Source organism: Lycorma delicatula, chromosome 2 (genome assembly GCF_047948215.1).
Source record: "Lycorma delicatula isolate Av1 chromosome 2, ASM4794821v1, whole genome shotgun sequence".
NCBI lineage: Eukaryota > Metazoa > Arthropoda > Insecta > Hemiptera > Fulgoridae > Lycorma > Lycorma delicatula.
In genome coordinates, this window is record NC_134456.1 from 124352446 (window position 1) to 124366909 (window position 14464).

General features: G+C 29.5%; 1 protein-coding gene across 3 annotated transcripts in view; it reads left to right on the forward strand.

The window, feature by feature from the left end:
- CarT (Carcinine transporter) overlaps nt 1-14464 on the forward strand; it is a 121144-nt gene that overhangs the window by 71084 nt on the left and 35596 nt on the right. For all 3 annotated transcript variants that reach the window (XM_075356205.1, XM_075356203.1, XM_075356204.1), the window contains 3 exons: nt 637-740; nt 7795-7949; nt 12036-12204. In XM_075356205.1, coding sequence (XP_075212320.1) covers nt 637-740; nt 7795-7949; nt 12036-12204 — 428 coding nt within the window. The remainder of the gene's footprint in view (nt 1-636; nt 741-7794; nt 7950-12035; nt 12205-14464) is intronic.

Here is a 14464-nt window from a genome sequence, read left to right on the forward strand (position 1 = left end):
TAATTTATCGATTCTTAACCAGGAATTAAATATTCAGCATTCAAATTTATTTTTTAATTTTAAGTGATATCGAATGCTATAGTAATTACTTGATAATAAATGTTAAAAGCATGCAATGAAACTGCAGTCAGAACCTCTAAACTTTGATGATGTGTGTGAACTGCTTTATTCTTTTGTATCTTTAGTATTATAATCATAAGTTAACTATCAGGTTGTAAAGAATGCATTTTACCATTATGCCGTAAATCCAGATTTATTATTTACAAGAATCTTAACATCAAAAATATGTTGCTGTAAAAACAATAATTCTGTTTTAATCCTAAAATCACATTATTGTGTTTTGCGTATGTGTAAATATTTGTGTTAAGTAATTTAAGTCACTAAAGAATTATGGTACAGTTTATTAAACTAGTTGAAAGTTTTAAGTTATATAAAACAGTTATTCAGTTAAAAAAAGCAAAAGTTATCAATGTTTATAGTCCATAATGACAGAGAAAATTAATTATGGATGCATATATTTGAAAATCAATAAAACTCTTAAGAAAAGGAAATTTTTTTGAATTGTTTGAAAAAAATTATTTCTATATAAAAGAATCATTATTAAATTTTTAAGAATCATTAATGTTTTTTTTACAGTTTGATCTGGTTTGTGACCATGCTATATATCCTACAATAGGTTTGGCAGCTTTAAATACTGGAGGTCCTATTGGTGTTTATTCATTTGGTATAATCAATGACAGGTATATTTCAGTTAATGCTTAATTTTAGGATGTTCATTTAAACATTTTTTTCTGTCTATTGTAAGTAAACACCTATATATATTAATGATATAATTACGTATATATTTAATTATATCCATTATTTTGAAAGTTTCTGAAGTTTGATGATGTTGGACAGTTTATAATTTGGGATAATGATTGAGGTGAAATGAGAAGAGTTTGATAGTGGCTACCTAAAACTTAGCAGGTACGCATGCATGTGTCACTCCTGAAGATAGCATATCTATTTTCATGAATAATCAGTATTCCATGCCAGGCTTACTAGGAAAATAAGTACCTTCTTCAATGAGTTGAAGATATTGTTGCACATCAGCATGCCAAACCCACTGAAATGCAGGTGAATCTTAGTTCTTCAAGAGACTGTCATCACTTGTTTGTTTGTTTGTATGTGTGTGTGTGTGTGTGTGTGTGTGTGTGTGTGTGTGTGTGTGTGTGTGTGTGTGTGTGTGTGTGTGTGCAAATAAATATATACACAAGTCAAATCCCGATTATCTGCGAGCAGTTTAACCATGTTGCAGCCTAACCCCAGTGCCTCTTGAAAAAAAATTTAGTTTTAAAAAATTATAAAGAAGTTAAAAGTTTATTCATCATTATGTAATAGGTTTTACTCCTTCATTTATTTGCTACTTGAATATGTGCATGTTTTGACTATGATACTACTGTACTATGGTTCATTGTGGATTTTGTAGAATGATAGTTCATTGTGATATTATTGTGGTATGTAAACTGTGAAGTTCAGTTAAAAGAAAGTGTTTTCGGACACTAAAGCAACATCAATTGCATATTATTATTTTTTTAAATTCTGAATGAGTAAAATGCACAATTTATTTATCAATTTTTTTTTTTATGTCTATATATATATTTTTCTTATTAGCTACTTTAGTTTTAATAAGTGTTTGTTAATGCATTACATAGTAGCACACTACTGCATGTACAATTTTTTTATTTCCTGGGCGTACAAAGAAGTGTTGTTATCAGCGCTCTGATACAGTATTAATATAGCAAACAATTAAATATTAAAAATTAGCATAAAAATTAAACAACAATAATATAAAAACACAGCATAGATGTAAAATGCTTATGTCTTATGCTAAAGGTGAAATAAAACTACAATGAAATACTTACAAACTTACAACAGCATTACCATTTGGGATATGCCAAATGGCATAAATAGACAACATTATATAAATAATTAAATATTTGAATACAAATGCGCACGGCCTTAAAGAAATCGTAAGACATTCGATAACATCGTCTCATTGTTCCCTAAGATAATTAACATGTTAGCTCCTAGTTTAAATTTCCTATGCAATGCCGCATAACAGACACAGTCTACAAGAATATGATGTACTGTTAGTTGGCAGTTGCAGAGAACAAAAACGGATGTATTAGTCTGCGTTACGAGATAGATATCCATCCATAAGTGAGCCTGGTGTACCCTATTCGCAAATGGCAAATAATAACCTCCTCTCAACAGTTACTCCTGCATAGAGATCAATGGAAATACACTGTTCTTAACTATACAAAATTTATGTTGAATGGTAGCATTCCATTCATTTTGGCACACATTGTTCTCTTAAGAAAACTGACAAGATAATTTGATACAATGCAATACAGTTTGAACAATCAGAAATAATAGACTGTTTTTTCACAGACAACAGGGTCTCTGGAGTACATGTCATTAATCGCTTGGAAGGCACTCATGGAATGAACAGACAAGTACATATTGAAATGTTAATTATATTTAAGGCATTATTAATAACATTCAGTTCTGTGATAAAAACATTGACTATGCTAGGAAGGCCAAACATGTATGTTCTATTGCCAACCACAAAAGCACAACCAACAGAATTATCATGTTTAGAGCCATCTGTATAAATTATAGCATCAGGATTCACGCTATTTACAATATTATAAAATTTTTCTCGTAAGATAACTGAACTTGTGTACTTTTTTTTATATTGACAAAAACTAAAGCAATAATTTATGAGATAAGGTCCCCCAAGGAGGTAATATCATTGATTAACCATAAGAATTGGTAGTATTTAGGGATAAAAAAGGCAATGAGCCCTAATACTTAGTGGGGCAGTCGATCTCAGCCTTTCATGATATCTATTAAGATGCTGGTTGGAGAATTTCACGTCAAAGGTTGGATGATTTGGTTACGCTTTAATAAGAGCTACATAGGAGCAGATCGTTTGGTTTCATCTATACCAAAGAGATGCCTCACCATAGTCCACTAGTAGACTTGCCACAGGGCTTGAATGAAATGCACCTGAAGCAAGGTGGACAAATGAATGATGGACTACATCGAGCATTTTAAGAGTGGTGGTCCGTGCAGACGAATAAGCCACGCAGTCATAGTCTAAATGGAAAAGGACCAGAGCTTAGTAGAAGTGCAACATGCATACTTTATCAGCTTACCAATGAACATTAGATAGAACTCTCAGCATGTCTAGAATTTTTAGACATTTTACCTTCGCTCCTTTAAATGTGTTACCCATGTCTGTTGATCAGAACAAAACCCAAAAAATCTAACCTTCTTGCATAGTTTAACTGGTTCACCATATAAAAACAGTTGAGGATCAACATGTTCCCTCAACTGGGAAAAGCAAAGCATTTTATTTTCTCCAGGAAAAAGGTGAATCCAGTTTTATACCAAGATTCAAAATGGGTTATTGTAATTTGGAGCAGCTTCTCAGCAGTAGCTAAAGTTCTACAAATAATGCAAATTGCAAAATCATCTACAAATAACAAACTCATAATGGGTTTTTTCACACAGTTTGTTATATTATTTATGACTATGGTAAACAACATATCACTTAGGACACTTCCTTGTGGTATCCCGTTTTCTAGTGTAAAACTTCCAGATACAGTCATTCCAATTTGAAAGGACCCACTATAGAGGAAATCACTATATTAAATCATGTTAATTTGATTAACCTGAATTTTCTGATATTATTTAATATGTATAAGTAATGTGTTTCAAATAATTTCATTTAATGTCTTCCAAATTATTCTATTTTGTTCTTATTTATTTTTTATTTTTTTTATGTTTTTATTTTTTTATGCTTGATGATATCATCACGTAAGTTGAAGCTTGTGCATGGTATATGGAAATGGTCATACCTGACCAGGGTTTGATCTTGGGACCTCCAGATGAAAGGCTGAGACACTGTCATTCCGCCATAGAGATCAGCGGAGTAGTGATAATATATATTTATTCATATATTATTTTTTTGTATATTAATAAACTTTTTTGTTAAGCCTCTTAACTTTTTTTATTAATTAATATTATATTTTTTGACATTGCTTTGATTACGATTTTCTTATGGTTTTCCTTGATCTTTTTGATACAACAATTCTTTTTTTATAAGTAAAGTAAGTAGCACTACATTTTACCTCTCATTAGATGCTATTCTATATAATGCATTGTTATTATGAATTGATCTGAATAAAATGTTTGTTTTTTTAATTAAAAACATATTATGTGTGGATTTTATCAAGATAGCATCTTGTATTATCTAATTGATCCTCATTCACATTTGTGGATTTGACCTTCATCTAACAACTTATTAAGATTTATGGGAAATAATTTTAAACTTTTGTAAAATTGTTCTTGCTTGTATTATGTGTCAATCTCCGTACCAATAGAGAGAAACAGGTTTCTCTCAAAGCAAATTTATTATTTAAACAAATAATTATTTAATTCTTAATTATAATTAAGAAAAAAATTCAGTTTTCTAGTTCATTCTTGTGAGATAAATTTTTGTCTTTAGAAATTAAAATATACTTTACTTTCTTATACTTTTCTGAGCAAAATTTTAAAAATATAGTTAACATTGATGAGTAGCAGTACAACAATAGCATTTTGTAAAAAAAAACTTAATAACTACAAGATTACTTAGAAAGGGGAAAATGTTTAATTCTGAGTTTCTTGTTGATTTTATAAAAATGTTTACCTAACAAAATCTTGGGAAGATTCTTTTCTACATGATATGATAGTTTTATTATTTTAATAGGAAATGTAAAAAAATTTGGTTGCCAAGGAAAAGGATAGTGTTAGAGGGATTCATCACATGCTAGAAAGTGACAGAACATTGTTGTAAGATACCGTACTGTAAATTAAATTTGAAACTCTAAATACTTATTTTTTTTTTAGTGACACTGGGCATTCCTCGATTTTCCTTAAGTGTCTTAAACCACTTAGTAGTTGATGTTACTAGGTGATTTAAAACACTTCAATTTTCAGTTGAACCACATTTTTCAATTTATCATTGATGTCAAATCTTTGTGATGCAAGCCACTGTTTAAAGTGAAAAAAAAATAAATAATTGTTCAGAGCTAAATCACTGCTATAGCATAATGAATGAAGATATTTCAGTAAAATTTTCCAAATGCCTCACTGTCTGATTTGCCTTATACAGCTGAGCATTGTCATGTAAAAACAAAATCCCGCAGGATACCAACATTGTTGTTTCATTTTTATAGTGCTTCTAAAATTTTTTAATGTTTCAAAATATGTGTTGGCATTTACAGCAGTTCCATGATCAATAAATTCGACAAGCAAGACTCTTTTTTGCCTCAAAAAACAGTAGCCATAAGCTTCTTTTATTTTTTTTTTGTTTGAACTTCTTTAGTTAGTTGATTAATGTTGCCATCACATTGATTGCTGCTTTTTTCAATGTTCAAACAAGATATCCAGGTTTCATCTCCAACAATAATATGATCAAAAAATTCATCACCTTCATTTTTTTAATGCAGCAAAAATTCATGTGCTGCAGCAAGGTAATTTTCCTTGTGAGTGTCAGTTAACATCTTTTGTATCCATCTGGCACACAGTTTTTTAAACCCCAATTTTTAAGTCAAAATTCATAAATTAAAGATTCTGAAACATCAAAGACAATTGTGACACGTTGAAGCCCTGGTTTTCTCAAATGTTTTTGTCAATTTTTTTAATCAAATCATCTGTTATCACTAATAGCTGGTTGCTATGTTCGTTCGTTCTTCTCATAATGAATGCCACCATTGAGATGTCTATGTCAAAAATTTGCCTGTGAATTTCAGTTGCAGAATTATTTTTTGCCATCAAAAATCGGATTACTCCTCATATTTTACACTTGGCGGGATTACAAATTGTAACACTTGTAAATGGATGAATACAAATATCTAACAACAAAATGACTAAACTATTGTTATTAACAGTTGGCTACTTATTGAAATAACTGAGCTATGGAAGGGCAACTGTTTAGATTGTGTATGTTGATGGCAAATTCAAAACAGACGTTACTTTTAAAACATGCCTGATGTTATAGATCTCAATTTTTTACTCACTTGAAGAAGTGGTTTCCAACCACATAATAAATAATATAAGTACTTATATGTTTAGGATTAGATCTAAGCTAAATTTCTGACTCACATTTACTCAGCTCTTAGTTATCAGGAAATATTTTTTAAATAATCTTTGAAAGTTGTAAACCAAAATTATTAAATATAGAAGATAAAGATCCTAAAAAAATGTTTAGATTTATAAAAAATTACAAGTTAAAAAAGTATTAAACAAAATAAAAATTTGAGGCAAATCTACTTATGAAACATTCATTAGGTAACTTGAAAATAAAATTTGGTAAATTTTTTTCATCACATCTGTCAAAAATACTTGTTTTACATTACTTGTTTCACCAAGGCCCTTGGTGAAGCAATTGTAGACCTCATCTGCCAATTGGCACATGTAGGGTGTATTACGAAGTTCTTCTGAGACTTTCAAAATTTATTCTACTCATGAAAATAATAGAAAAGGTTCATAAAACATATATCCTAAAATGCTTCATTTGCAAGTTACAGCTAGTGAAAGATTTCACTCAGATTCCAGTTACCCTGATGAGATGAGGTTGTACTGACATTTTGAGGATGTTAATTAAGTGGGAAGAATTACTGATATCTGATGTTTCTTGACCTGAAAAATTGAATAAAATAGAAACCATATCTGAAGTAGTTTTTGAGAAATCTGGGGTGAAAATAAAAAAATTGGGGTAAAAAACCTTCTTTTTATGTTTGATGTGTAATAAAATCATTAAATGGGTAATAAACACATAGAAATTTTAAGCAAAACTTGTAGAGAATTTAATTCTGAACAAAATGTTGTAAGATAAGTTGAAAAAACAAAGAAAAGTTAAAAAATTGAAATTTTATTTAGAAACGGTTACTGCATTTGTGAGAAAAATATTTAATGTTAACAAAAACCAAATTCTTTTTTGGTAATTTGAAAAATTTGTAAAAACAAAATTTACTGTTAAACATTGTGTAACTGTTAAAAAAAAAGATTTAAAAAAACTGGAAATTACATAATAATTGTAAAATAACAATAAATAAATAAAAATTACTTCGATAATAAATTTTATTAATGACACAAATACAATAAATTAATTGGAAAATTATTATTCCAAAGTTGGCAATAAAAAAAACAACAGCTGATCAACAATGTCCAATACTGTATTAGATTTAAATTATTCTATAAGGTACATTAAGTATATTGGGTACTATGAACTGTGCTGTAGTTGACAAAGGTTTTCTGTGAATTTTAATTTGAATGTGATCAGTTTGCCATTGAAGTACTGCTGCTTTCAATCAGCTGAATAGTAAATACTAAGCGCACAGGGTATTTTCCATTTAAAAGTTTATAAAGGGAAATAAAATTTCTGTTTTGGTTATTTTTTATTTTTTCTACCAGTTATGAATATTGTCATCATTGTTACTTATACAATTTTAAAATGTCACAATTTAAAAGCAAGTTAGGTGGGAGTAAAATCATTAGGACTCAACAAGTACAAAAAAGCAATGATAAATATATTTTTTATAAAACTAAGAAATAATATTCAATACCAATACAATTGTAGGAAGGCTTACCTCAGTAAACTAAAACTAACAATTTATGTTTTTAATTTTTAATAATTAAAATATAAATCTTATTACAAATGAAAATAATAATGTTATTAGTTATAAATTAACTGTTTAGGTATGGACGAAGATTGTCATTTTTCTTGTGTTTAAGTGTGTTAATTTTTGGAAATTTTCTTACTTCCTTCTCTAAAAATTTCTGGGCTTGGACTGTTTGTCGTTTCATTGTTGGGCTTACAACACCAGCTATTTATCAGATACCATTTATTATCTGTGAGTATGAATATATTTTTAAATAATTTTTATTTTAAAAAAGTTGTTATGAAAATTAATATTACACTTATATGTAAATTAATGTTTTCATTACTGGGAATAAATATTATAAAAATAGTTACAAAAGGGATATAGTATCTCTAAAATACCTCAGTTTTGTGTTTCCTAGCATGATGTTGAATGATAACATTAAAATCTCAATTTCAAATTAATGGAACTTTTTCTTTCAAAGGCTTTTTAAAGTTATTATTGGTTCCTACCTTAGTAGTGGAGCATCTAGTAGCAGTATCACCAGCATTGATGACCTTTAAAAAATTATAAAATCCTTAAATTTTAACATATGCAATCTTGTTGTGTTTTTCATTTAATACTGTTTTTGTTAAATTTTGTGCGTAAATTTCATATTGTTCAACTGTATTTATTAATATCTTAGTTTTTATGTACTATGTGCAATATCTGTATATTGTGGTTAACGTCTTGTGTGAGGTGATTTGCAAAATTTGATTCTGTTGACACGAGTAATGGATGCATGTGCATCCAGTCTGTCCAATGTTGTATTTAGAACAATCACTGTAGTTTAATTTGTAAACTCCTAGGTTCATGTGTTGCCATGTGTATTTTGTTAGTTTTCTGCATGATCTTATGTATTTTATTTGTTGTGTTGAAAGCAATAATGTAATATTTTTTATTTAAAATGTTGGAAATTTTGAGTGACTGTTGATTGATGATTGTGTTTTTTATCACCTACTAGGGCAGGTGGTTAGCTTACAATGGAGTTTATTAATGCCCTTTTGGAGGTTAGTAGGAGGAAGGGTTTCTACTTCAGTTCCAAAACAACAGTTTCCAACTTATATGAAAATATGGAAATGAGGAAAACAAATAAAAAATAAATGATATTGGGGTGGTCTCTAGTAGGCTGCTTCAAAACAAAAAATTATCTGCACTAGTATAAAAAAAGGCTGACAACACAGTTGTAGGAGTTTCCCATCACGTGGCTTTTTTCTGATGTACAGCTTAGACACACATAACTTAATTAAAAATATTTATCATTTTATTTAAATATAATATTTTTCAACAGTTATATGTCAGTACTAGCGCTCCTTGTGGTGACAGGTGGTACTATTGACGCAGTATATCCACTTAACCACTAGTTTAGAGTATTTTTTAGACTGGGGGTGTGATTTTGAAACATTTTTTTGCAAATGTTATTTTTCTTAGGCACATTTGTTAACAATTAAAAAATAATAAGACATTAATTGGGCAAAATCTTGAGGTAGTGATGGTGACTTTGCTCTATAGTCTCATCCTGGTGACCTTTTAAGTTGAAAATTTAATGGCATCAGTGCCCCATACACAAAAGTAATCTGACCAAGTTTGGTCAAAATTGGTTCCGTAGTTCTGAAAATATAAGGTGTACATATGAATATCCAGAAACTTTCCATCTGGTTGTTTTGGGTTCCTTAGGTGTCAAAACGTCAAGATCCGGTGAAAACCGCATATGCCCAAATTGGACCAATTACAGTACTTTCCCTTCTACAGCTATAGCTCTGTTATGGTGCTAGATGGGAAAGTAAAAATTATTTAAGTTAGTATAAAAAAAATAAAAATTAAAAAAACTACACGGAGAATCAGACCTGAGACCTCTCAATTATGAGACTGGAATGCTTGTCGCTTGTGTAGTGCTGCTGCTGCTGCTGCTGCTGCTGTGACTGTAGGTAACCACATTTTTTACTCTTTTCTCATGAAGCAAAATATAACCGCCATTTTTATTGTTCTCCGATAACAAGCAGGCATGCATTTAATCTATATTTCGTCAGATTGTGCAAGCTATTCAGAGATCATATACTAGGATATGTATCAAAATGTTATTATGAAAAAACTGTAATAAATTGTATATATATATATATATATATATATATATAATAGAATATTGAGATTGGAAATTAAAAATGTTTATATAATTACAGTTTATTAGTTTAAGAACATAAAAAAGATAAGACAAATGAATAATAACAGTGGGAATAAAAATAATAAATGACAATAATAAATAATTCACAATAGTAATCAGAATAATAATAATAATAACAGCAAACAATAATAATAAATGACAATAATAAACAAATAATAATTACAGTAATCACAACCAAAATAATAATAGTAATAATAATAATAAACAGTGATTAGATACAAAACAGAATTTAAAGTAATTGTCAGGATTTATTTACAGGTAGTTAAATATAATTCAGCCCCATTGACAAAAGACATTAGCAAGACTGCTAGTCAACACTTTTAATCACTAGCCTTGTATTAACAACAATAGTACAATAGATAAGATAAGTATAAAGTTTTTTTACTGCAAATAGCTTTGCTGTTCACAAATCAAACATCCCTAACACTTTATAAATGAAATTTAGTACATTATCTCTTTCACTTATAGTCTAATAGTAACTCACCAAATCATTATTTGTTTTTGTGTACTGGAATTACTCATGATTTCATCTTAATTGTGTCGAACCTGCACTAGAAATTTGCTCCTTCACTGACCTTCTTGTAGAATACTCTTGCATAATAACTCCTTGCTTAGAACTCTATCGTAGCACTTTCTCAGTCTTTCCTCGCAGACTGACATCTCGCAGAACTCACATCTCACACACTGACTTCAACTGGTCTTCCCTGGAGTATTTATACTCCTATCCTCTTTACCTGTCGAACTGAACCCCAGTTGAGCGTGAGAATGGTAAATCTCATGCTCAACTGCGTGAGAATTACGCTCTAAACAGCATAATTCTGTTTAGAGCGTAATTGAACTGAGCCCTTTTAGTTTCCCATGCATTTCTGACCTGGATCCGGTAACTCTTCTCATGGAATAACATCTGTTTAGGTGTGTCAGCGGGCAGTATTACAAAGGATGATTGTTAAACGGACCTGTTACCTTTACTAAAAAGGTTCCTTTTAGCCCCTTTCTGGATTCCTCCCATTATTATATTTTCTACTATTGTCTTCTTAATTGGTAGGAATCCGTTACTCAGGTCTGTTATACCGACTCACCAGATTGGTCTACTGGTAAACGCGTTTTTGCAAATCAGCTGATTTTGAAGTCAAGAGTTCCAGCGTTCAAGTCCTAGTAAAGGCAGTTACTTTTATACAGATTTGAATACTACATCATACATACCAGCGTTCTTTGGTGGTTGGGTTTCAATCAACCACATATCTCAGAAATGGTCGACCTGAGACTGTACAAGACTACACTTCACTTACACTCATACATATCACCCTCATCATCCTCTTAAGTAATACTTTACTGTGATTCCCGAAGGCTAAACAGGAAAAAAAGGAAGGATGGTCCGTAGTCTTGTTACAATATTTTTGTGTTGTTGGAATTCAGTCTATCATTCGGTAGCAAGATGTGTTAAGACACAGGATATTATCTTTCTATTGTGCATAAATCATTGTTCAAAATAAATTTTTAGCTTGTATGTTTGTAATTTATTATTACATTTATTTTTTGACAATCAGAATTATCTAATATATTTTTTAATTTCTTTTTTTTTTGGTATAATAAATTAGTGAATACATTTTATTGCTATTAAACTTTTTTTACTATTACTGTATATTTAATGTATATTAAATGTTATCTGGTTTATGTTTTTAGTTTATCGCTAACACTGTTATTTCAATAGAAATCTTAAAAATTTCATTGTGAGTAAATTAACATCCAATTTATTAAAATATATTACCAGTGAAATCTGTTACAGCACATATTGTTAGAATGAGTCATTGCTTAAATTTCAAAACAGAAAAATAATTTAGTCAAAATAATTTTCACCTTCACTATGAAAGTTTTTTATAATGTAGTATACAGCTTGAAATAATTATGAACTTTTGAAATGAATTAACCACACTTTAATAAAAATATTATAAATTAATAGATTCATTATTATTTATTTTCAAAAAAAAATTCATACCATGATAATTGAAATTAAAAAACTTAATATTAGTTTAATGTTTGGAGCAGGTAGTTTTTTTTTAAATTCATTGTTATACTAGTTTTGTAGTTATTATGCATGGTTTTCTTTTCTGTTTTAGCTCTTGAATTGGTTGGTCCAAATTATCGTTCATTTGTTACGGTAATGACTTGTCTCTTCTATACATTAGGATTAATCATGCTGGCAGCTGTAACATATCTTGTCAGAGACTGGGTTAATCTATGTAGAGTCACTTCTTTGCCTTTCTTGTTATACTACATTTATTGGTGGTAAGAGTTAGTGTAAAATACTAAAGGTTTTAGTATTTAAATAATTAAATCAATTCTATTGAACCTTTATTTTTTTATTTTTATTCCAATAAAATTCGAGTTTAATTTTATTATTCAATTTCTCAGAACAAAGGAAAACTGTATCATCTCAATTCAAATGTTTACAGTGGACATTATGGACAGAAAAAGGATGGAATAACAGTATTATGATTTTTAAAAATGAAAGAATGGAGTCTAACAATTTACAAAGTTAAAATGCTAAAAAATATTCATCTCCATTAAAGAGCTAGTTCAATAAATTCATAAATAGAATTCTCAGGTAAATGCTTATGAGTTGCATGAATAATGATGGCAAGTTTCAAGAACTATTCTGTAAATTTAAAAATGTTTAGCATAGTGACTGAAGCCATGAGTTATGGTGAGTTATAAATATTAACTCATGTTTGCAAGAAAAATTGACTGATTTACCCACTAAAAGAAGCAAGGTGAAGTTTTCTAAGTGTAACTTGACAGTAGACAAAACTTCCATGTGAGAGTAAAAGCCAATCAGTATAACACCATAACCACAAATGTTAACATCGTTCGGGATAGGATTTTTTTTGGCCAGGAAAGATTGTTCCTCTTTCTTGTTAGCTTTTTACCACCTGTCATCCATCATTGTCACATACTGTGCTATTCTTAAAAATCGAAAATAATATATATATGAGATCATTCAATAAACTAACTGAAGTAACCCATGAATTTAATAAACTAAATGAAGCAACCCATGAATGTAAGAATTAAATTACAGCAGTTGCTATAAATAATACATCAAACATACAATCATTCACCTGTAGATACAAGGAGAACATCAATAACTTCCATTCAAATTGAATCAGAGTTTGGCAATTATCTCCTAGAAACACAGCAAACAAAGACAACTATTACAGTAAATTTGACATATAACACCTAAATAATAAAAACAATTACAAAAAGAATTAAAAAACAACTGCCAAAAAAAAATAAATAAACAGAACTAAAAAAACAACAATAAATCGGAACTAAAAATGGAAAACAAGGTATGGAAGTAAAGGACTAAACATCTTTATGCAGTATTTAATTAAATTAAATAATGGGTGACCACCAATCAGCTTTCAGACAGTTTTAATTTGTTTAAATATATTTTTCACGTTGTAAAACTTGCAGGCATTGAATGTTGTCTAATGATTAAGTTCTCATCAGGTCTTATATCAATAAGAAAATTTTGTCCTTCAATGAAAATATTTAAATGCAGTTGGGGAGGGTCTTTAAAATAGGACAATTACTATTCAGAGCCCCCCTCCCCGACTGCATTTAAATTTTTTTGTTGAAGAATAAAATTTTCTTATCATGTAAGACGTGGAGAGAACTTAATTTCTACAATATGAAAAATATATTTAAACAAGCTAAAACTGTCTGAAAGTTGATAGTCACCCATTATTTTATTTAATTAAATACTGCATAACAATGTTTATTCCTTTATTTTCATACCTTGTTTTCTTTTGTTTAGTTCAATTTATAGCTGTTTTTTTAGTTCAATTAATTTTAATTTTTTTGGTAGTCATGATTTTTAATTTTTATAATTGTCTTCATTATTTAGTAATTTTTAGTGGTCATCAACAAAACTTCACGATTCGAAAGCTTATGGATATAATGTATTTAACTTAGTGAGCCAAATGAGGAAACTGTAATATTTAAATTTATTTATTTAATTGATATATACTAATCTAAACTTACAGATTTCTTAAGGGTTTGAGTTACTCGAGTGACTTTTTATCGTACAGATCATACAGCAATTTTGTGGGATCCAAAAAATTAATGGCTAATCTCTCCAATTGTCTCATGCGACTCAGTGCTACATAGGCATGGTCCTTGGAAAAGATACGTGAGTGTTCAGATCTATGACAGCTCTATGGTAGTCCCTTATAGTTTATGCACCATCACAATATTAGTGGCATCACAGGCTGTTCCACTTTGCCCTGTCTCCCTAAAACATCAAATTCGACAATAATGAGCTTGATCTTCAATCTGATGCCAAATTACCTCTAATTGTACTCTCATCAAACTCTACAAGACCATTTGTGGGAGCTCGCTGAGATCCCACAAACGATTTCAAACTGGTCTCGACATAGCGCAGGTGACTTAATTTTTCTGGGTGTATTAGTTAATTTTTGTATCATGATTTTGTATTATACTAGCAAATACCCTATTTGAATTTTGAAAATCAAAATATAGTTGCAAA